This window comes from Dermacentor variabilis, chromosome 1, assembly GCF_050947875.1.
Source record: "Dermacentor variabilis isolate Ectoservices chromosome 1, ASM5094787v1, whole genome shotgun sequence".
NCBI lineage: Eukaryota > Metazoa > Arthropoda > Arachnida > Ixodida > Ixodidae > Dermacentor > Dermacentor variabilis.
This window is the reverse complement of record NC_134568.1, coordinates 84,167,433-84,192,664: the sequence shown is the minus strand read 5'-3', so window position 1 is coordinate 84,192,664 and position 25,232 is coordinate 84,167,433. Positions and strand designations below refer to the sequence as shown.

At 49.4% G+C, this 25,232-nt stretch overlaps 1 protein-coding gene across 1 annotated transcript in view; it reads left to right on the top strand.

Moving 5' to 3' along the window:
• The first annotated feature begins 4,935 nt into the window (after nucleotides 1-4,935).
• for (cGMP-dependent protein kinase for) overlaps nucleotides 4,936-25,232 on the top strand; it is a 207,576-nt gene continuing 187,279 nt past the window's right edge. Inside the window, exon 1 of the mRNA XM_075690819.1 lies at nucleotides 4,936-5,527. Within this exon, the coding sequence (XP_075546934.1) occupies nucleotides 5,136-5,527 (392 nt within the window). The 5' untranslated portion in view covers nucleotides 4,936-5,135. The remainder of the gene's footprint in view (nucleotides 5,528-25,232) is intronic.

The window sequence follows — 25,232 nt, the reverse complement described above, 5'->3', positions numbered from 1 at the left end:
CACTCTCTTTCTCTCTTAACATTATGCCTAGCAATCTTCGTTCGATCGCTCTTTGCGTGGTCCTTAACTTGCTCTCAAGTCGGTGCCCCATATGCACTGGCATAATGCACTGGGAAATGCACTGGCAAATGCATTGGCACTGGACATATTGCACTGGCAAAATGCACTGATTGCACACCTTACTCTTCAATAATAATGGTAAGCTTCCAGTCAGGAGCTGGCAATGTCTGCCGTATGCGATACAACCTATTTTTAGTCTTCTGTGAATTTCCTTCTCATGATCAGGGTTCCCTCTGATTAATTGACCTAGGTGAACGTACTCCTTCACAGTCTCTAGTGGCCGACTGGCCATCCTGATCTCTTGTTCCTTTGCCCGGCTATTTATCATTATCTTCATCTTCTGCATAATAATATTCAACCCCACTCTTACACTCTCTCTGTTAAGGTCTCCAATCATTTGTTGTAACTCGTCTGCATTGTTGTTGAATAGAACAATGTCATCGGCAAACCGAAGGTTGCCGAGATATTTGCCGTCGATTTTTACTCCTAAGCCTTCCCAGTTTAATAGCTTGAATTCTTCTAAGCACGCAGAAAATAGCTTTGGAGATATTGTGTCTCCCTCTCTGACCCCTTTCTCTATAGGCCTCTCCCTGCTTTTCTTGTGTAGAATTAAGGTAGCTGTAGAACCTCTGTTGATATTCTAACGCGAAAGACGAGTCAGTAAGACGAGAAACTATTTACAGATTATATTTACAACAACGGTTGCAGCGCTGACCGGTTAGATTCACAGCGCGAGCCCAGTTCGTTCTTCCTCCTCTTTTCTGGAGTGATGGCGCCTACGCGCCTCGTTCAAACAAACAAATACCTCACGCATGTAGCAATATTTTCCAAGCTTTTTACGTAAGCGTTCTGTACTCCTTGATTACGTAGTGCCTCTACGATTGCTGGTATCTCTACTGAATCAAATGCCTTTTCGTAATCTATATAAGCCACATAGAGAGGCTTATTGTACTCTGCAGATTTCGCGATAGCCTGATTGATGACATCGATGTGATCCATTGTAAAGTATCTCTTCCTGAAGCCAGCCTGTTCCCTTGGTTGACAAAATCCAGTGTTAAACTTATTCTATTGGAGATTATTTTGGTAAATATTTTATATAATACTGGGAGCAAGCTAATGGTCCCATAATTGTTCAATTCTTTAACGTCTCCTTCTTTTTGTGGATTAGTATAATGTCTGCATTCTTCCAGTTTTCTGGGACGCTTGCAGTCGATAGAAACTTCGTATGAAGAGCCGCCAGTTTTCCAAGCATTATGTCTCCTCCATCTTTGATTAAATCGACTGTTATTCCACGTTATCCTCCCGCTCTTCATCGTTTCATGTCTTGCAGGGCCCTTCTGACCTCATCGCTAGTTATAGGAGAGTTTCTGTATACTGTTCTTTACTGTTTCTAAGTGAACTATCGTGACTCCTCTGGGTATTGTATACAGGTCAGCTTAGAATTTTTCCGCTGCTTTTACTATATCTTCGAGTTTGCTGATGATATTATCCTTCTTATCTTTTAGTGCATACATCATGGTTTGTCCTATGCCAGGTTTCTTTTTTACTGATTTCAGGCTGCGTTCATTTTTTTCGGCTTCTTCAGTCTTTCTCATGTTATAGTTTCGAATATCAGTTATTTTCGCCTTGATGATCAGTTTTGACAGTTCCGCGAATTGCGTAACGCTGTGCGGCCGCCAGTCCCATACAACCGCGTAGAGCGCAGGACTTTGCGATTCTAGGCGTACTGCGCTCACTGCGAAAGGTTAGAAAAACACCCACATAAGCACAGCAGAGAAGTGGCTACGTGAGGCGGTTCGACCGATAACTGTAGAAGCGTCATTCAAAACAAGTAATTGTTCTCCACTTCCGGCGGCGTTTTCTCTACTTCCTTTTTAAATAAAAAGATGTTGATCCATAAATATTCTCATAAACAACGGTTAACTTTTTTATTATTCGCTTTTGCTTGCAGTTTGGTTGTTGCCTTGGCTCTCTCCCTTAGTAGATCGCTTAATTTCTCAACTCCTTGCTATTTTTGTTTCCAGTTGCCAATTTTGAACGAAAAGTGCTATACAGTTAGGGAAAAACAAACGAGGTAACGGGCGACATTCATCTTGCTTATGGGTTTAAGGGTTATTGCAAGGTTTCATGATGGACGCTCTTTCACATTATTTTATTTCCCACCTTATCTAACTCATATCACGTGTATATGGTTTCAGGCATCTGCCAGCGTCGCGGCGAGCCGTAACTCAAGGAAACAATGAAGCAAAGGGATAAGTTAAACGCAATTGGCGTTTTCTCTGGCCGCAACTCGTTCCATGAGAGTACACACCAGCTGAGTAACAGCCGCATCCCTCTCCTGGTCCCAGGATCAGCCTAAACAAAGAAGGTTGAACTAACAAAAGCAACAGCTATGCGCGTGACGGTTGAATAGATGGTGACAACTGAACGTATCTCGAGTTAATCGCGCGGGTGCTGAATCTACGAGAAAAATGTCCTTCACATTGCAAGAGATGCCGATAACTACCACCATCTAAAAGGAGTGAAAAAGGCAGCATAATCCTGACCGATGAACAGCTACGAAGTCTCAACATTGATCTGGCGGCGCTTTAGGAATGTGTGAGGAGTGGTGGCGTGGGTGGGGAGGGGGGGGGGGGGTGTGTGTGTGATAACTTTATTTGGAATCCGGCGATTGGGAGGCCCGGGCCTGGGGCCGCCTAGATGGCCACTGGGAGCTGCTGCTCCCGTGCGGCTTCCTTGGCTCGCTGGACGGCCCAAAGTTGGTCTTGGAGTTCTGAGCTGAGCAGCACGGCCGACCACCGCGCCCGTAGATTTTCTGGGGAGACTGCCATTTTATTTTGGTATATTTCACATCCCCACAACATGTGTTGAAGGGTGGCTCTAACAGACTTGCATAGCTTGCACATATCGCTCTCGTATATATCGGGGTAGAAAGTTTTTAGTTGCACGGGACTCGTATAAGTTTCTGTTTGTAGTCGCCTCCAAGTAACGGACTCAGCTCTGTTCAGTTTAGTGTGAGGCGGTGGTAATACCCGCCTCCGATTTTGATAGAATTTGGTAATATCACTAAATCTTGTTAATACATCTTTTTCTCTCCAGATTTCCTCCCCCGCGTTCTCCTGACCGATGGAAGTCACTCTTTGCTCAGCTCGGCGAGTAAGACCTCGAGCTTCGCGGTGTGCTACCTCGTTGAGGTTGACTGCGGGAATGTCTGGAGTCGTATGCGCTGGGAACCAGATCAATTGCCTGCCGTTCCTCTCTGCATTGGAGAACTTTGCTTCATTGACTCTGATGATGTGCCATGCCTCAGGAGAGATCCTACCCTTTGCATAATTTCTAATGGCCGCTTGAGAATCGCTAATGATGGTGTATGCCACTTGATTTCTGGGGGGGCCCGGGCCCTCCCGGCCCCCCCCCCCCCCCCCCCCTGGGTACGTGCCTGATTCTAGCATGGAGCAGGGAGTGCCACAACTCGCCAGCTCGGACCCAGAGGTGCAGGTAGCACTTCTGGATCAAGCCAGTGGGGCCCTACACTAGGGACACGCCTATGATAATCCCCCCCTCCACATCATCACCTATTTAATCAAGTTATGTTCATCTTTTTCATCTTTGAATATTTAGCACCAGACCAGCTATTTTCACTAGAAGCGCTCGAAAACGTAAGCTTACATGCGCAAGATTAAATAAAAGAAGCTTAAAACAAGCTCTTATAGACAGGCGCATGAGCGCGAACTCAAACTTGTCTGAGTAAGCAAATGTTGCAGCGAGCTGGTAAATACACGTAATGTGGTGGCGATGGAGGTAACGTTCAGGTAAAGTTACGAGTGTTTCGATTAACTAGCTGCATTGTGAGAAATTACGTAAGTGTCTGCAATTTTCGCTAGTTAGCCTGCATCCCGCTTTGGGGTTCTATATAAATATAAAGAGCCGCGAGGCTAGGTTTAGTTTGTCGGGCAAAAAGCTCCAGCGAATCGAGCATATACGTTCGACGATGTGCCGGCGAAATTGGAATGTCGTCGGGCGAGATAAGGAGCCGCAAAATATTCTAAAAATTGTAATTCTTGCTGCGAAGCTAAAAAGCTTACCATAAGAAACTATTGATTGTATTGGTTTGATCATTCGCAGAAATAATGTGTAGTTGGAAATAGTGGCGTAGCTAGGTCGTCGGGCACCCGGGGCCGATAGCTCTTCTGTCACCCCCCCCCCCCCCCTAGGTGTAGTCGAGAAAGGCGAGGATATCGACAATTTTCGGGTGTCTTCTGACGTTTATGACCCCCCCCCCCCTTCTAATGGCCCCGCACACGCACGAGGCGTTCGTGGCAGCGCATTGCTCTGTTTAATATTCGCTATCCATAGACTACCTTTTTATTTCTCGGAAATGACAACATTCGCCAGCCTTTTCGCGAATGATTTGAGCACTGCTTAGACGAAGAAACCAGTCATTTTGCAGCCGTCACAGCAAGGCCGGCAATGCGCATGATGTCTGCTGACCAGGTAGTACGTGTACGGCAGCTGTGTGAAGTGAGATTGAAAGAGTGGGGTAGGACGTGCGCATTGAAGCACCCTATCGAAGATAAGCCCCATGAATATCGAAGACAGTTTCATACTTCCCCTAGCGCCCTCAAATTCCAGTGACACAACTGTTCAAGGCAGAGCTCACCTGCATTTACGAAAAGTAGATTGCCATTTAGTTAGCAGTCCTCACCAAGCCAGCTCACCAAGCCAGCCCGCAGGCATGGCACACGCCACGCAGCAACCAGCCCGCCGACCCGCCGGGGACGTTAAACCGGCCGTCCTTCGCGGCAACTTGCGAAGTCCATCACGGGGCGGCGCCAGCGGCGTTGTAGAGCCGCGATAACGAGGCTTCTTGAACGCGTGTGCAGCGGCGACGGCAGGGGCGTCTGGTGCGTGGCCCGATCGGCGTGATCGGCCGTCGGCAACAAGTGCGTCGTCGCGTGTCCGAAAATCGACTCGCAGCCGCCCGCGGAAAAAGGGCACAAACCTCGTGTGCGCCGAGAGGAGGCCGGCATGAGCGTCGTCGACTGAAGTGAGCCGAGTTGGACCCCGCTCTTCGTATGTTTCCTTCGCGGCCGCGCCGTTCGGTGGTGATCTGTTTGTCCTCGACCGCCGATCGCAAGCTGGAGTGCGACGAGAGTCCGCCGCCGTCCTCGTGCCCGGCCGCTCTGCTCAGCATGGGCACACTGGAGGAGCTGCGTGATGCTGTGCTCAAGCAGGAACGGATTATCCACGACCTGCGGCAGGTCATCTCGTTGCGTGATGAAGAGATTTTGCAGCTGCGCAGCCAACTGGACAAGTTTCAGTCCGTGCTCATCCCGTACAACGCTCGCTACAGCCGCTCTGGCCGCCGCAAGGAGCGCGCCCAGGGCATCTCGGCCGAGCCGCAGTCACTTCGCAGCATCCAGGACCTCATACAGACCAAGTTCCAGGAGTATCCAAAATCTGACAGGTCAGTGCCCGCTGCTCTTTCGCTCATCGCACTGCGCCCGGATGAGCCACGCAGAACTTCGGGAAACGGTGATTTCGTGCACCCCCAATCTCTGCTTCCGGCTCGTGTGGGGCATGCGATTCGCACGTGAGGAACCCTTCGCCCATGCCAGTGGGCGAAGGTTTCACTGTGGTGCTTTCTTGCATTGCGCAATAAATTGTCAGTACGTCTTCCCGTGACCGATCGTACCGAGAAGCTGTGGGCACTCACGATGTGGAGCCAGCTGGGGAAGGCATTTATTGTCGCGGTTTCCACCCTCCTGAACCTTGGCGCATAAGTGCATATTTATGGTTGAAACGAAGTAGCTATTACTGTATGGACAGGAATGGCGTATAGCTGTCATTCTTCCACTACTGTGTGTCACACTTGCAGGCCGAGGAGAGGTTTCGCTCCTGCTGCATGCCGTAATAGTGGACCAACGCGTTTGCCCTCTGACAACGAGCCCTTCGTGACTAAGATGTTTCCGTGACATAGTGCTTCCTTCCTATCCTGAAAAGCTTTTTAAGCTGGAATTAACTGCGTAGACCCAGATCTCGGAGCTGAGGGTATTTTTTAAAATAATTATTTATTTTTGAGCAGTCGCAATGGTGAGATCAGCTGCAGCAGCGGCACATGCTCATATCGCCCACCCGAAGCGAAGGACACCGGATCGCTAAAAGTTGGCGGTTAGCGGTGACGGCTCGGGAGGAGCGGCGGCGGCCGCGTTTCCAGCTGCCTGTTTACTCACTCTCTCGACTCGCTCCGGGCGCAGGCACGAAAAGGAATGCGGAGGATTCGGCAGCGGCGAGCGCCGGTCTCCGCGCTGATTATCATAACCTGCCGACCGTATGATTCTCGTCCCGAGACCCGCGCTTTTACTTTTATCGCTTCCTCTTTACTTCACGTCTGTATCATATTTCTTGCTTATCTTTCTTTTTCCCTTAGCATTATCATTTCTGTACGTGAGGACGCGTTGCGCCACTCTTTCGGAAACCTTCTGCATTCACAGCGAAATAAAATGGCGAATGAAAAATAGGGCGTCGATTGCACACCAGGCCTCGCGACAATGTAAATTCCGTATATGGAGAAAATGCTGGCATCTCCGTATAAGCCGTTCACTTTTCAGCCTTGCTGTGTAGTCGCTCCGAAAGTGAAATGTGGCATCCTGTAACAATCACAGAATTACCTGTGCAGCGCTCATCACGAGCGTGTGTGGGACGCAGAATGTCTCTTGTGTGTAGCCTCCGGGCATGCTGAGGCTTGAAGAGAGAGCTGAAGATAACAACCCAAGAAAAAATTAAAACCAAATCGAACCAAATTGAAAATAAGATGGAGGAGAGCCCTGTGTGCCGTTTCCGTGGTCTTATGGTTTCCAGAGGTTACGCCACGTGGTTCTCTTGTAAACAGAGGTTTCGTTAGTAATGCCGCCCTCGGCCTGAAACATTGACAGCTTGGCGACGGTTTTTCTTCCGCTTGTAGCCTGTGACTTGTGGCACGGGATGAGTGGCTCTTAGGTCCTTGGGGTAGTTTATTTATTTATTTCGATGCATGGGGATGTCGTGGCACTCAGTAGATCCCTGTTCAGTAAAGTGTCAAGGAAGCAGTTCAGCTCAAAATACCTGCAGCACTTGCAATGTAATCTGCACTTGCCATCCTAATGTCTGTAGTAAATCTGAACTCCGAATAAACCTCCGTAACCTCCTGTCCGTCGAAGTCTCTGTTGTCAGTTAACAACGGTTACGTAAGAGTTGTAAATAGTCTTCGCACAGAGTGCATGAGTGTTTGAGGAACAAGGCAACCCAGCAGTAGACAGTATTAAGGGTGGGATTGGAAGCACCCGCTGCGATCTCTTCACTCGTTCACCTGTCTTGTAGCGTATGGGTGCGCGTTAGTTGCGTTAGAACCACGGTGAGGAATATGAGTGGTCAGATCTGTAGTCTGCTATTCCATTGGCGTTTAGTTGTTTTCACACCCTAATTTCGCACGAAGGCGGGACATGCACGAAATATTGAGAGAAAATGACATATGTACAAGGCGAGGGCATCACATTTACTAGCGATTAACTGCAAGGGTAGTAATCTGAAGGTCACCTGCACATATACGCATACTAGTGTCATGAAAAGGTAATTACGAATGAGCTAACATCAGTCCATTCGCAAACTTCGTTTGCACGTACTGTGCGGCTGTATAATTATTCATGGCGCGAAGACTATAACTTCCTTGGCACCGCATGATTCGGTTGAAGTCTTTCTGCGACCTTTTGTAAGCAGGGGTTTCCAAATGTGGTAGAATTTATATCCATTTTTTTCTCGTCGAGAGGACATGTACGAGCATAGGGAAAATATTAGCTGTCTTACTTGCACGTTGACATTCTCTGATGCCGATACTCTCTACGAAACTTCACGCTTGGTGTTCTCTTACGCCTGAAGCAGCAGGAAATATACATGCACTCTTTGAAATTATTGCGCATGCTAGTGATTATTGATCGTGCTAGCTAATGATTACGACTGGTTACGTACTGTGCACTATACGCAGCAATAAAGTTATCGAAGGCTGTACGTAGCCCTTGCTACGAATTTCACATAATTTTGTGCGAAACAGCGCTGCTCGGGACGCTTGATATACCGGGTGCGACTGCGCCCATTCATGTATATATTTTGGAACCCAGTGGCTAGCGGAGCGCTCTGGATTCATTTTGACTACCGGAGGCGCCGACATAACGCAAGCGTTTTTTTATCTAACCTCTTGCGGAATCTGTCCTCTGCTGCTGAACAAGAGGTCGCGTTGCGGAGAAAGACATCAGGCACGACCTCGTTCTCATTGGCAGAACTGCATAGGCTGGGTAGCGGGCAAAGAAGTGCGGTCTTTTCTGTGTATACATTAAAAACAAGAATTATCATTCACATTTCAGGATACGTTCAAGTGCCACGTCTTATGGCTCATTTATAATCTTGGAATCCGTCAGGAGTGTGCAACGCGTGCTTCGTCAGTGTCGGTGCAGGCACAGACAGGGTCATTTTTGTAGTGACCAAGCGTGTACGAATTTGTTGTCCCGCAACGCGACTACCGGGTATACAATAAGGTCGGTAATGGTAAACTCTCATTGCTATAGCAGGTCCAGTAGCCCTTGAAAACACGCGATCCTTCAACATAAGCCATCAGTAGGCGTGTTGTCATTTGTTTGTTTCCTTTAAGTCTTGACCACTTTCTTCTTCAACTCTGACAGTGAGGATAAGTGGCTAGCGTTGTGTCAATTGGTGACCGCTCGCTCCCTTTCCATTCGTTTATACCACGCGACCTGCGGAGTCAGTTTCTTTTGCGGGGTGCTCGAGGAACGAGTGAGATGGAAACGTCGTCGGGAAGCAAGTGCTTCGACCTATGAAATCGCACAAATCTTAGCACGGTTCGAGGGTGCTCACCCGAAAGCGGTACAACGAAACGATCTGTGCGCGCGCGTGTGTGCCTGCCATACGCCAGAGTCGCCGACCGAGTTGGCGCACCTTAGCAAGCGCTGAGCAAACGCCGGCGCAACAGCGATTTATTTCAGGCGCCCGCCACAAGTGGGAGTATCTGGCGTCTTCGCAGGTCCTTCCCCAACGCCGGCTTTGTTACCACTTTGCAAGATCGTTGAACCAGCTTTGTCTAAGGACGAACGACCCCATTAGCTTAAGCTGCCTCTTCGCACTTTTCGGTATAGATAAGATTGTGCTTCCTGGCTGAGACACAGGGCTTTGTCAGTTGCGCATGCAGCAGCAGCACACTCGGCTGGCGCCATCCTCTCCGGACGAAGCTCGTTATGCTGCAGCTCCCACAGACGCACTGGCGCGGCCGCTGACTCTAGCGGCCATTTGTTGGCTCCGCCGTCCACGTCTCTGCGTTTTATCGACGTCGCCGCATCAGATCCAGAGCTGGCTGCGCCAGGCGTCCAGCACTCTCGGGAAAACTAGAGAGGAGGAAAAACGGGTAATTAACTTTTTTACGAGCAACCACAGTGGCGCGCACTTGAGTAGAAACCGTTGCTCTGTATTTCTAGCGTGCGACAGAGACAGGACTGGGCGATAAGTCGATACCGGAGGCCACGCATGTTACCGGTCTTCTTGATATCCGGAGGCGTCTGGCGGCTGAGATTAAATTATCGCTCGCGGATTGTTCGCCAAATCAGTAGGATGTCCACTTCGAGGAATCGCGGTGTCAAGAGTTTGCGCAGAACGAGCGTTTGTGTTCAGACACGCCGCCATTGCCGACCCTCAAAGTGACCTCTGCGAAAAGAGCGGCGGCTGTGGGTTGGCCTTGCAGCTGTATTGCATGCACACCTCAAAAATTAATTAATATTTGGGGTTTTACGTGCCAAAACCACTTTCTGATTATGAGGCACGCCGTAGTGGAGGACTCCGGAAATTTTGACCACCTGGGGTTCTTTAACGTGCACCTAAATCTAAGCACACGGGTGTTTTCGCATTTCGCCCCCATCGAAATGCGGCCGCCGTGGCCGGGATTCGATCCCGCGACCTCGTGCTCTGCAGCCCAACACCATAGCCACTGAGCAACCACGGCGGGTACCTCAAAAATGGCTCCCTAGAAAGATACGCATTTGACAAGCGCGAGACAGAGAGAGCCAAGGGTGCTGTTTCTTCCCGTACAAAGCGTGCTGGACACTTGTCTCGTTCACATAGGATGTGGTGGTTGTTACCGTCGCAAGCAGAAAATAGTGTTTACGCTATCACGGTGGTGGTGAAGTGAATGCTCTGTGCAGTGCCGTACCCTGGTAGATCTTATTTGTAGCCGTTTGAGGTTATTTATCGAACTCGAAAGGAGCTCTTTTTCCAGCCTTCTTTCGTTTCCTTTTCTTTTTCTTGTTGTCTTCGCCTTTTCTCCTTCGTTGTTTGGCTTTTCGCCGTTGTAAGAAGGGCTACAGCATGTGCGGAGCGCTGGTTCTCACGCGCTGTAAGGATGACCCGCATTCCAGCAGCTTTACAACGGTGAATACTAAGAACATTTCTAGCTGCTTGTGCTATAGGCTAAATTTCTCAGATAAGCTATGGATTCGGAGACACTATGTCGGCCGTGTTAAAGGTGAGATGGACGTGCAAGGCCGAAAGAAAAAAAAAAAAAAGCGAACGCACAGCGGTATACTGCATGCTCTCACTTCCTTCTAATACATGTAAGCTTTGTTAGTTGAAATTTTCCCGTTGCCCATTAGGTCACCACATAGCAGCACTACCCATAGTGTTTGGCCCAAGCGACAGCCCCGCGCGGAGACTTGTTTGTCGACTGTGCGCTCGTGAGCATTTTAGCGCTCAAACAGAGGTTGCGTGTCTTTTTCCCCTCTTCCCTGCCTTGTCTGTGGCGATGCTATCACAGCGCTGGCTTGAAGAGTTGTTTTTAACATCCCAGCGAAGGCGAGTTCCCAGCATGCTTCACCCCCCTTCGCCCGCCTCTTCCTCTTTCCCGAATTGGTTGAGAAGGAAAAAAAATAACTACGAGATATTGCGCTCATTCTTAGACGAAACTAGCGCACTGTCAGATAAAGCATATGTTTATTCTGGATGATCCGGCTAATAGGAACGAACAGAGACCTTATCAACAATTTAGGGCTGGGATGACACAGCGGTCTTTAATGACCGCTGTGTTGTGTGCCCTATCGATTTGAGAGCTACGGTTCGACCACCACTTTCTTCTCCGCTAGACACTTATAATTCAGGACATAGTAGTACAGCTGTCACATGTGTATAACCCAACTTCCTTTCTTGCTTTTTCGAGAACGATCGAGATATGTGCCCTCACACATATTTAAATTATACCTCCAGAAATTTAGTCGAGACGATTAACATTAGAAAATCACTGAATTTAATTAGCTCTCTTCAATAAACGATAGATCTTACCGGTGACATCATTTTCGCCTCGTGCATGCAGCTATGAAATGTCGGCGCGAATTCGCAAACCTGTTTGGATGCAAAATATCCTTCCAACAAGGAACGAGGGGCCAGGGCATCGTGATAAGGAAACGTGCAGGCCAGTGGGAGTAATTTTTACGAACGAAAAAAAAAATGCGAAACCAAACTTGACAGTTTTGATTAGCGCAGATGCATCAATGTAGAGGCTGATAATGAGGGCACGCGTGCTTTTGATGGCTACAGTTGCGTACCCATGCGTGTGCTATTATATATCTGTGCACCACAAGCGCAGCAAGAGCCCCAGTATCAGCTCCGCAAGCGAGAAAAAGTAGCGCGAACACGTCCGTGGAACACGGCTGTTTTTCCTCTGAGGATCGAAACCCTTTAGCGAGTGACTGTCTGTGCTGCCTCCAGCAGCGCTGGCGTCGAACCTCCGTGCATGAACACCAGCGCGCGGCTGTGCAGCCACGACACTGTGTGGCGGCCTGAAATCGGTAGTCGATTGCAGGCGACAGAGGCAAGGCTTCGCGTGCCGTGGCGTGCCGTCGGAATACACGCCTCTGCATCTCGCAGCCGAGAAATCCTTTTGTGGGTCGGCCGTTTGCCCGAGGCACACCGCCAGCCCTGTCCAAGTCCGGAGCACGGTGGCGCTCCGCTGTTCCCCCCCTTCCGCCGCTTATCGAGCGGCGCGCCACTGTTTTAGGGGTCTCCTTTATCTCGGCAGCACGGAATGTGTCCACGGCGACCGCGCTGCGCAGGACAGCGAGCAACCTCGTCTGCCCGACTTTTTTTTTTTTTCCTTCTCTCCTTGCCGCCTTGATCCGTCTACGCGCGAAACAAGTTGCGCTCGAACGCGACGAGGGAAACGAAAGGAATACTTTGTAGCTGGCTACGGTGCCTTGGCCGCTTTGGCGAGTGCTGATTGATCTTTACAATTTGTTTCACCGGTTGGGAATCGGGGCTGATTTGTGGGTGGAGGTCGTAGTTTATGCGACCGCGAGTAGCGGCGCTCCGGGTTTCTCCTGCTGCCCATGGCGGCGCGCATACACGTTCGTCGTGACAGCGGCTCAAGTTCGTTGTTTGACGCTCATCCGTCTCCTCCGCAGGCATTGAAAGTAACGAGGGGGGGGGGGGGGGGGCGTTCTGTTGCTGCAAGGCGGTGCTGATTCGGGGAGCGCGCCGCTACATGGCAGCAGCTGTCATTGGAAAAGTGGCAAGTTCGAGCAACAGCGCGACACCAACCGATCGACTGGGCGGCAGCCGGAAAGCAGTCTTTCAGAGAAAAAGCGCTCGAGGCAGTCTTGCCATAAAGCATACTTTCAGCTTCGGTGAAAATGTCGGTATGCTTATACTGTTGCAGTGTTATTCACATCTTCTCGACTGCGTGATTGCATTTTTTCTTGTGGGCTATTATAGCTTCAGTATATTACAGAGCAGCAAGAAAAAGAAATCATCCACACAAACAACTGTTGGTGTTCTAGTTTTGAAGTTCTATTCCCGTTGGACCTGTTTTCCCTTTCTAATGCGTTTGCATTAGGAGTGTCAAAGTGGAAATAAGTGTATGTGTATGAAGTGTGGGAAGTTTATCACGTGGTAGAGGTAGAGAGGGGATAGGAGAGCTTAGATGCGCTTATATATACACACACTACAACTTATGATCGTCTGCTCCGGGCCACCGTCACTCGCTCCTTCGCTCCTCGAAGAGGCGAGTGAGCTCCTGACACTTTGCAACGTGGTGTACGCGGTTGAAGTCACGGATCAGGGACCTCAAAGAGGTGGGACGCAATGCTAACGCATTGCTGTGGAATTTATTGCTGAATCGCCACTGATTTCTTTCTGCTCGCTTATTCTTTCGTTTTATTTATTTATTTATCTATTTATTTGTTTATTTTTGTTCCTTTGTTTCTTTTTATGTCGTCTTTCTCGTCGCCGCGTGGGTCCGTTAATGGCGATGTTGGAATAGCCTATTCTTCGGTAGCCTATTTTGCCATGTCTTCATCGTTTCATAAACATTTACACTACCCAGAAACACTTAGGCAAAAATTGACAGAAGTCAAGATGTCGGCATGTCAGCGGCCGTGCACTCTTCTGGCAGTGACTCCCCAATGAGTGGACGTCCAGCCCTGAGCGCTACGGTATACGAGTTGGGAATGCCTCGAAGCGGACGCAGTTTGCACCCGCGGAGGGGATACGTCACGTACACGTGATCGCCAGGGCGCCGAGTTTGGCTTGCCGCTGGTCTTCCGATTCGCGTAAACATGATAGCGCCGCGCTCGAGTCGCGGAGTGAGCTTCTCTCAAGGACGGCTTCCCGATGAGAAGAGAAAGTACACAATCTAAACGTGATAAAGGTGGCGTTTCCTGAGTGAACAGAATGAGAAAGGTGGCAAAAAATTCTGTAATATCTATTAGCTCGCTCACGTAGGGCAGTTCGCCATTTATTTCCTGATACTATACGCACTTATCACATAGCATATGCCGTCCATTGTATGCAAATAGCGCAGTTACCCATTTGAAATTTCCCGCTATTCACTGGTGCAACAAAAATTGGTTATCATCTGTGGTGATTGTTGTGGCTCCGTCTTCGCACAGCAGTGTCGACGCACATGTGCTGTCAAAGCATCCGTCGTATTTTAACTATATATAGTAAATGCACTGTAAGGAGCCTGTTAGGCACTGAATTGTATGTCTACTGACATATTATTTTAAATTGCATTTTATTCTTGCTTGAAGGGTGTAAGAGTAATTACACCTATGAGAATCTGACGTCGCCAAGGCAGGGGGTAATGCTGGCATTTGCACCACTAAGGCCTCCATGCAAAACATCGCTTTCGAGGTATGTAAGGGCTGAGATATAGACATATAAAAAAAAGTAGGTGTAAATTGATTTACTGTGTAACTTAACGTAATACTTCTCGACTCTGGCGCAGCTTTGACAGGCTGTGCGAGCTTCGGCTATCGTTTGTCTGTGTTGCGCGAAGCGGAACTTAACGCGCCGCGACTAGCTCGTCTGCGTATACACGCGGGCATTGTCCGAGTTCGTTCTCTGCCGACCTTCTGCTGCGCAAACGCTGAACCCTCTTTCCCTCATCGGCCGCCAGCGCGGCTCGCGTGCCTGTTAACTCTACCGCACGTCTTTTTAACGTCGCCTACTGGGGTATCCACACGACGCTTAACGTTTTCGACTACGGGGCTGTTGTTGTAGCGAACTTAAAGGGAATTACATGGTGTCTACCAACCGGGAAAACCTGGAATTCTCAGGGATTTAGAGTAGTCTGGAAATACTCCGGGAATTTGTGCTTATATCAGGAAAAATTAGCTGTAATTTTATTGAAAAAGAACGAAAGTCGCCCTAATGCTGGCTCGAGTAAAAGATAGGAATCGTAACGAATTGTCTTTGACGCCGTGTCGTCGGATGGAGGAGTTGCCAGTGTACAGTCAACGACCGACTTTCCGGATGCCTGATAATTCGGACAGCTTCGCGGCACCACCACGTATAGCCCATAGAGTCAACGTATGAGAACGTGGGAAATTTCGGACGTAAGAACCCTTCGCCGTGCGATTTTCCGGACTTTTTGCCGTGACCGCAGGTCCGAAATGGCATTAATCAAACAAAGCCACCACCGCCGCCATATTGATTACCTCGCCGCGTCGAACGGCGCTCTCGCATGCAGATCCGTTTGCAGCCAGCCGTAGCCACCACCGCGGCAGCGCTAGGCCTAGCTGCTTCGACGTTCGCTGTTAAAGGGACACTAAAGGTTACCAGAAAGTCAAGTTAAAGTGATAAAGCAATGCTCAAGAACGTCTAAGGCGTCATTATTATCGCGAACGGAGCTTTACTAACCGAGAAGTTGAGGTAAATGCATGACACAATTTGAGACCCCCCAGCGACATTCCGGTACTAGCCCGATGACGAAAGCACTCCTCATCATAATTTATGTCACTAGTACTCAACTACTCGTATTAAAAAGACCATTTCATTAGATTATAAGACTGAAGAAAATGCTACTTGCCTACTTCTATTCGATTCTAAGAAAAAATAACATTTTGACGTTACCCTTGAGTAGTACGGGTGATCTAAAGGTTTCGTTTTCGCTCGACTCTGCGCGCTAGACTTTGCGCCGCGCGCGCTTTGGAGTTTCAGTTGTTTCTTTATCGCGTCGTGCTGCGGTGGTCCTGCTGGCTCGCGAAACTTGCATATGGAGCAGGCAGCGAGAATGCCACGTCCATGTTATGTTGTGGGATGCGTGAACGGTCCGCGGAACTTGGCCAAGGGCAGTCGTCCAGAGGATTACGAGTTCAACGCCGACTTACTGAAGTCGCGTGGAGTGCCTTTCAAAGCAGGCCGTCGTCGTAGTAGTACGCAACGACGCCGGCAGCGCGAGCCCTCAGCAGCAGGTCACGTTCATAAGTGCTTAAATCACTGAACTCGAGGCCAGCATCGCGAGCCAATGTGTCGTTGTCAGGGTCGTCCATTGCAACGAGCGTCGAAGTTGGCGTCATAAAATAAAGAACAAGCTTATCGTCGCGCGCTTTCCCTTCCGCTAGCCACCATAGTTCCGCTTTCGTGCTGCTGTCGGCTCTGTGTTGGCTCTGTTTCTGGCCTCGCGTTCGCGTTTTGCGCAGAAAAACTGTAGCGCCGTCCGCGGGAGCCGTTTTACTCACCGATGGCGCAACGTCACTATGAGACCATGACGTCAATACTGCTCGATCGGAGGGCGGGTGATTTGAACTGCGCTAGAGGTACGCTGACGCTTCAGAACGCATTTTCTCTTAAAATAAGTCTCTTCTTCGCACGAAACAAGCGTTTCGAGGTTTCTGGGATGGTATTTCAACAGTCCACGTTGACTTAATGTTAACCTTTAGTGTCCCTTTAAGCTTCTTGCCGTTCGGTGCCGTGTTTTTCATGGAAAGAATTCGCCACTGTCAGCAATGAGACTCCGCCTTTGTGGTAACCGCTATTATTTTCGAAGCTCGGAAAGCACGGAGCGTTGCATAATGCCGGTTCCTGACAGTTATCTTCGCCTTGATACAGTAATTTTACGTGGCGAAGCATAACAAGCGTGGGAAGGGCAAATAGTCACGGGATGCAGTATGCACTCGCCATGTCCTGTCACAGTACGAGTACAGATATGCCTAGTAAGTGTACTGGCAGGCATTCAGAGCTTTTTCGGATGTGCTTGTGACGATTAGAGCCCTTAAAGAGGGCATTACACCCAATTTTCGATCGTAATCTGTATTGTGTGAGATAATCTTTGTGCATTCAAGAACACGTTGGCAAAATTGTAGCGTATTTGAGCTAGCACGTAATTTGTAATTTATTTTTTTTTATATTGCACTCGAACGGCATAACAGTGGGGCAACACTGGCACGCTGCCGAGCCGTGACGTCACAGGTTGCATGCCTGCCGAGCGAGCGTCTATATTGTATATTCCGGCGAAGAATCGGTGTGTCAGCTGTGCGGCATGCGGGAAACTTCTGCTGTGTTCTGTTTGCCATTGGAATTGTTCAACTTGTAGCGGCTGAAACAATGCCACCGCGGCGCCTATGTAGCGTTGTTGGCTGCTAGAGCGAACGGAGCAAGGAGTGCCCCGTATCGTACTTCAGGTTCCCCAAGGAGCCGGTCACACTTAAGGCTTGGAAGATTAATGTCGGCAGGAAGGACTGGCGATTATCTGACGCTTTTGTTTTGTTCTCAGAACACTTCACGCCAGGCAGCTACAACGGCGATTTACGCCTGCTCGCCGAGTTTGGGATAGCCGTGAAAAAGCTGAGACTGCGGCCAGACGCGATGCCGACCGTGTTCGCGCACCGACCCATCCGGGAGGCAGCGCCCCGGCCAAACGTTAGCCTTGCTGTTTGTTTTATCGATATGGGGCGCAATAAAGCAAGTTCAAGTGAAAGTTCAGCCAAGCCTACATCTCGCCAAATCCTTGCGCCTCGGACACATGTGCGCGGGCATTTGTTTACATATGCTGCACGCGACTACAGAGGGGAAAAAAAAGAACTGGTGGGAACGCACGGCAGCTTAACAGCATCGTAGTTTAGTTGAGTACGGATCTTATAGAAATCCATGCCAGCAAACAATCTACGCGCCTAACTAATTGCATTGTGCGAAGTAGCACCAGATTCCTGGCTGAGCAGTGCTGAACGCATAAAATATCAAGAGAACGGAAAGCCATCAGCAGCATTTAGCACAACACCAATGTCGCCATTTATGTTCACCACGTTTACTACGCGGTCTTCGTCCATGGCCTCTGAGATTTGCGCAAGCCAGCGCGCGCCGCGAATCTCTGAGGCCGTGTTTCGTCGCTTGAGCTGGTGGCGATGACGTCGAAGTGAAAATTCGCAGCGTATACTACGCCATCGCTGCATGTGCTGCTCAAAGATCCCTTGCTTCCTTCATCACGCGAAGGTGGCGAAGACATGGCACGTGACATCTGGAGCAAACACGGCAAGAAACGGCAGCTGTGTCCCGACCTCACATGGCGCGGTGGACGATTTTGTAGCACACGATGGCTCGGTTCCGTGCAGCGCATGACGTCACGCATGGCTTGGCATTATGGCGGTGGGCGCCGGAGGGCGGGGCTTAGAGCCAGGGAGTTCTAGCTCATATTTTGGACAGAAATGGGCTTTTACTGCCCAGTTTTTATGCGTGTATAGTCATAATAAACCCTCTGATACAGTGTCTCGCGGGAAACCACAAATTGTTGGGTGACCGTGTCGTGCATGAAGGACTCACCAGACCCTCACCCTCACCAGGGCCCCTCACCAGACCACATAGCAAATTTTGGTTATATGCTGGAAGTTGTTACGTGTCCTCTAGGGAGCGTTCTGCCGCAAAACTTTTTTCAAATCGGCTCATTAATAGCCAAGATAGAACTAGTTCAGTGACCTGAACCCATGATTTCAGCAGGCGGGCTCCATTGCCAAGCAAGACGCTCTCTCCACTCGCCCCGTCTAGCCTACGCAAACGAAATTCTTTCCCTGCGTTCTCCCATACCGGACCTCAAGCATTGCGTAACGCATACGTCATGGGCCCCGCCCTCATTTTTTGTTTTTTTGCTCGCTTTCTTTTTTTCGGCGCTACGCACTTCCGCCAACGGCGTCGCGCGCGAGCTGTTGTCTCGTTCGCGCAGCGCAGCGCACGGTTTTGCGCGCTGTGCACAAGGAAAGATGACTAGCGGTATAATTCAGTGCTACACAAATACTGAGACAGAACAAGCGGATCGCAGAGCATGATCACGCGCTGGAACACGGTAGAAAATTGCATAGTTTCGGTACCTGCGCACGTGGCCGCATGACCGCAGCAGACGAAGCGGAAGTGCATCTCTCGTGCTTCGGTGAGAAGTAAAACAAAAAATACGCAGACATTCCGTTTGTGTTTTATTATTTCTCTAAACTTCAATTCGTCAATTCAAGCAATAGATCGCACAGATAACAGATGTTGCCTTGAATAATTTTAGAAGACACGTGTCACCACGGGCGACGTCACACTGCAGACACGACTACGTAGGCGCAGAGGCACGACTACGTCACCGTCCGGCTTGGAGCGCGGCGGCCGCGAGGAGAAGGAAAAACGAGCGTTTGGTGTGAAATTTCAGACCTTTCCGCGGCTCGTAGCGAAGTAATACTTTGCAGACACGATCGTTATCGCGCAATGCATGCGCTGCGCTTGTCAGCTCAAAATGGCCAGAGCTGATGAGGGGCACTTTAAGGGCAGTAAAAGACATGCATTAATTTTGTCAAACTGTCCGATTTTTTTCTGTGTTTTCGCGGCCCCTAGGGAGTACTAAAAATCGTGCAGTGACTGCGCAACGGACCAAGAGGATCGTTCAAATGGTTCGTGAAGGGAACGGGCGTCGGAAGGACGACGAGAACAGCACTGAGGAATGAACGGGAAAGGAAGCGTGCTGCCGCTTCTTTCAAGAAGCTTGAGCTCAAAAAAAAAAAAAGTATTGACTGACGCCGAGGTGCAGGTCTCCCTCATCCAAACCAAAATAAACTCTTTCAAGCAGTGAAACGCAACACTGAGGTGGTGTGCGCGGGCTGAGAGTATGTCTGGCCAGTTGAGGGTGACTGAACAGCTGTTGAGAGAGAATCTCACTTCTGACGAAGTTCTGACACCATACCAATGAGCTTGTAATCAATTGATAGAAGTAGCTCATATTTAAAAATGTTTGCTTCTGTATGCATCTCCTTTCTATTCGTATTTGAGAACGTTCGACTCAATTCAATAGGTTTACCATTTTTTTCGAAGGTGTTTTATTTGCTGAGAATTTAACTAGCACCCCCCGCCCCTTTCTGTTTTCTTATTGAATAAAATAAGCACTACTCCTTATTAGAAAAACTGGATTAAGTAGTTTGTTTATTTTTTAATATGCTTACTAGAGAGTGACAGCATCGGGGGACATGATGTCAGCCCGCCTTGACATAAAACAAAGTTCTGTGTCACTCAGGGATTTTTGCAAAGCCACTCAGGGAAAACCTAAAAAACTCGGGGAATTTGGAAATGCCAACTTGGTAGATACCCTGAATTAGTTTTGTGCACCCTTGTGGACAGATTGTGATGTCAGTTTACCTGCCGCTGAAACCATACTTTGAGACATTTAATGTGGTGCTGCCGTCCAGTAGGAATATAGTCGTATTGCACTGACGTTACGTAATGTTTGAATCTCAGCGCTCACACCCGTTGTTGCACCTCGGTCGCAAGCCCCAAGGGTAGCGTTGGCCTGGCGGCCTGGGGCACAACTGGAAGCATCCGAAGGTCCCGGCAAAGCATGAGTCGACTGGTAACAGAACAACTTGTTTATTCTAGCATCGCAAAAGAGCGGGCGGTCAGGTCGACCGAAGTGGAGAGACGGGAGAGCACGTAACTCAACTGAAGAAATCGGAGCCTCTCTCTTGGCGTCCGGGGGAGCTGCTTTTATACTCTCGCAGTTGAGGGCAAGAAGGAACGCCTCGATAGACGCGCACGTGACGGCGTCGCTCGGGCACGTTGAGACGAGTAGGTGACGCATCCGCCGGGCCGGCGCCGATCAGACCTCCTCGCTTCACAGTTGGGGGGAGCTCCTCTCCCCGGCTGCCGCGCTTTGACAAGCGTGGGCACCAACATGCACACACACACACGCGCGCACACGAAGACACGTGGCATTGAAACATGCCTGGACGCGCTTGGCGGGGAGGAGTATCGGCGGCGCTGAACGGGCCAAAATGTCCGCCGCTTTGAACGAAGCCCCGGCGTCCGTTGCATCCGCGCCGGCTATACCGCGCGTCGTAGGCGAAACGTAACAGTAACAAAGCCTGTCTAGGCATTCTTTATGCGAAACATGATACCGGCTTATCATCCTGTCCTATAGACATCAGGCCTATAATCCATTGTATACGACGAACGGTCAGCGGAGAGGGAGCACCGGTAGCCCGTTGGCTGCGCAGCTGTATCCGCGTCGACCTGGACGTCTTCATCGCAAATATGGCGCATGCTTCGAAAACAGCCGCGATATGTTGAACATGCGTTAACGCGAGTCAGCAAAGCTGTCCCACTGTGGCAAGGCCGTATCGCCTATAGAGGAGAAGCGTTATAGTGAGTATGGTGCAGCTGCATGGTTACTGAAGTAGCGATGAGCGTGTCACAAGGGGAAGCGTATGGAACACTAAGACCGATGCATACCGTAGGAACCGCCGAGTCCCACTTTCCTCCAGCATACTCTTACGGGAACATCACGCTGTCGTAAATACTTTAGTTGCACTTCGGTCGTCATCTTAATACTGGTTCTGCTGCTTCCTACTTGTATTATCAGTCTCTCTTATGGCGCATGCATCTTCCTAGACATATGTTTCACACATCTATTTGCAGCAGTAAGTGCTGTTAGTTTTCGCCGTTGGTAATGTGCGTCACCAGAGAGGCTTGCAAGGAACGCGTAGGGAACGCCGTTGTGCAGTCGTTGCTACGAGTCGAGCGCGCATGAGGAGGGCGGAAGCAGCGCTCCAGGGAGCGCGCCAACTGGTCTCGCTGTCGCCGTGGCTGTCGCCAGCGGGGCGCGTGCAGATAAGCGCGGAGCAATTATACGAACCATCCGCTGGGCGGCAGGTGAGCTCGCAATCGGGGCCGCGCACCAGGCTGTGCTTGCCTCCACCACCTCGCTGCCTTGGAACGAACGGCGCCGTGCGTGTCACGAGACGATTAGTTCGCGTCAAGCGGCCGCTTGCTACGCTCGGTATTTACTTTTTAAAAATGAAAGCACGAGAGTTGCTTCGGCAGACCTCATTGTTCACTCTAGCTTTGAAGAACTAAAGGCTAAACCCCATGAGCGCGATTTTGTGCGCGACAGCGGCGAGCGACGGCTTCGAGCGACGGATCGGGCCGTCGCTTGAACAGATCGCTCGGTCTTGTCGCGCGATCGCTCGGTTCTGCAAATCTAGAATTCGTCGCTCGTCGCCCGGAAGTGCTATGAGCGACTAGCCAATGGCGCGAAGCCGGAACTGGATGTACATCACTCTAGCACTACCGATTGTGGCACGGAACGAGCAAACGATTGAATTTTTATAGTGCAAGGGTAAGAACCTACTGGAAGACCTTCAGAAATATTTTATGCTGCTTTTTACAGTAAAACACATCAACTTAAGTTAATAAAGCACGCGTCACGCTAGTTTCGGCCCGTATATTGCTGCCCTCATACCGGCAACACTGGGGAGACGTCGCTCGAAGCCATCGCTCTCATGGGGTACGACTTGTAAGCGACGAGCGAACGCGACAGCCATCTCCATCGCGTCGCTTGTCGCTGTCGCGCGCAAGATCGCTTGCATGGGGTTTATACTTAACGCAGAAGCGTGACACGGAGCGCTCCTTGTCTTGTGTCTCTGCTCCTCCCCTTCAGTATAACTTTCTCGCAGCTATCTATTTAATTAGTATTAGAAATTTGAAATGACGGAAAACAGTTGCGGTTTCGTAGGAATTATTTTCACGCGTGCGCGTTGTGGAGAGAAATAAGTGGTTCTTAGTGAAAAAGAGTATTGGCTGACTTACATGGTCAAACACTCGCGGATCTATCTGTTCATGGTTCTGTTCGAACAGCAGAGAGCCACCCTCTCGCAACTTATACGGGACAGTGCTGAGTGAGGTAAAAAAAAGACATACGAGCCTAGCTATGCGACAATTTGTTACGCGCGTGATCTTCGGTTGGCATTGTCGCGAACTCGCAATATACTTTAGTCAGTTTGGCTCGGGACTTTCTTTGGATATTTCCACTTGTTCAGTTCGTTCGCGTTCAAAGCCTTCAATCAGCGCCACTACTCGTTAGTGCATTTTTGTGGTTATGTCCTGCCGCATAATTCGGCGATTTTTTACGGCGTTGACGAGATCGCGCTTCAGAAGCCTGTGTAATATTGTGTGTGAAGAGAACGAAACGATTATAGAAGCGCGGAGAAGCACGCAGTTTTGGTTGGATACGTTGCACGTGGGCAAAGGGGATAAAGGAGTGACGCACGAAAAACGTAAAGAGCGAATGCAGTCCAAGGGCAGCACCTCGCGTCTTCCAAGTTTAGCATGTAGGCCCGTAGACCTCAGGAACTGGAGTAGCAAAGTGATAGCGCTGACCTTGTAACCTTGTATTCGAATGGTGAAACACTGTCCAGCCTGTGAAGGGACATTGGAGATCACTTGCCTCCCTAAGCGTGTGGATGTCTCTTCTCAGTCGCGCTTGTGTATAGTGAGGCTGTCGACAACTCCAGAGTTCACAGGAAGGTTAGCAACGTATTCATTTGGTCTGGCTGGTACATCTTGTCACACAGCATACTTCTTTAACACCGCGGCAGAGGACGAAAGAAAGACAACGCTATGTCCTGTGCCTCTTTCCTTCGTCTCGTGTCGCGCTGTTTAAAAAATCGGCTGCGTTCACAGAAGGTTGGAGAGCTATCCACAAACGGCAGGACACGTCGTGTTCGTGTCGGGGTCACCTAGGAAGTAGATGTTGTTACTGGTCAAGAGAAAATGAACGTTGAGGAGATGTGATGAAAACGTTCGAATCGCATAGGCACAGGCGTATTCACAGTACATCGAGCGAAGCCTTGCCCATGATCATGACCTTGCGTGATCATGATCATGACCTTGACCTTGCCCGTTATCATGACCTTGCATGGTCATGATAACATACTTTGGACAAAGCACACTTCGGCGGAATATAATACGATAGATGTATCGCTGACGCAATCAGACCCTTTCTTTTTAATATCAAACGCATCCAACAACTCTCTTGCGTTTTTTATATAAGAGAAAGGGTCTGATTGTGTCAGCGATACATTTATCGTATTATATTCCGCCGAAGTGTGCTTTATCCAAAGTATGTTATCATGACCATGTTGTTCTGTCACACCTTGGCTCCCTACGCATGAGCGGAAGTTGCCTTTTCTTCTGTACGTTTTTTCAGACTGTCATTAAACAGCTGGTAGTTTGACGCCTTACTGTCTTCCTTTGTCCTATCCCTTTTCAAGAATGTATTTTACGCCACAATGTACACCTAGGAAATCTAAGCACCAACTTGCCCAAGAAGACGTCGTTTTGGAAAGGTGCTCTAGCCGTGTGATGGGCGTAAATTGTCACTGCAAGTAGGCCTGATCCTCAGAAATTATTGCGATGAATGTTGTATGCGGTATCACTGCTGGCAGGCAAGGTGGTGTGAAGGAAGCCGAGTCAAGTGCCGATTATGCGCCGTGAGTGCATCAGCGGCAATGCGGACGCACCCGCCGTGTGGCCTAGCTGCTACGTTCCCCTGCTAAGCCAGAGGCCGCGCAATCCCGGCAACGGCAGCTGCATTTCGCTTTGACCAGGAATTAGGTGATGGAGATGATGATTTATTATAACCTCCTTTGAAACGGGGCGGTGATAAATAGTCATCTAGCCTGCTTGGTTTAATCAGATATGCTGCACATGTTTATCATTTTAACATATTTGTGTACATCTTAACATTTTTTCCCCCTCAAGTCTTCTCTATCTCGTACCAAACCTATGCCTATAAGAGATCCGATCGCATCAAGGTCTTCCCCGCATTTTACCCACCGATGCTCTAAGCGTCTCTTGCTTATCTCGACGGCTGACTGGCTGATGCTTCCAGCCATTTTAAACCCAAGCGCTTCTGGAAGGTGTACGTTACCTACGGTTCTCACTGGGTGAATTCCTTCGCATTCCATTAGGATGTGCTGAGTGGTCTTTAGATTTTTGCTACAGCATACACATACCTCATCTTGTTGCGAATATTTTCTCCGGTATGTGTTTGTCCTTAGCCAACCAGCTCGAGCCTCAAATAGCAAGGCACTACCCTTCCGATTTCTGTCCTCGCGTTCTTGTAAACCTCCATGGTCTCTTTTGTTTCCTTTCTTTGAAGCCAATTCGCTGTCTTTGTTTCTCTCACTTTCTTTCTGATGATTCCTGGTTGTCTGTTTACACTTCCAATTACCCTGTACTTGGTTGCCAACTTTCTTGACCTCCTCCTCCATTCTGTGTGCGCACTTTTTAGGTATAGATACTTGTGCACTTTAGCTGCCCATTTATTTTGATCCATGTTCCTGATTCTTTCTTCAAAACGAATTTTGCTCTGCGCTTCTCTGACTCCAAAAGAGGCCCGACCCATGTCACCCTGCACTGCCTCATTTGTGTTTTTACCGTGGGCTCCCAAAGCCAACCGGCCTACCGATCTTTCGTTAACTTCCAACCCCAACAAGATATCCCATTTTAAGCATACAATGGCATTTGCAAACATTAGCGCTGGCACCATTGCTCCTTTCGAGATTCAACGCACC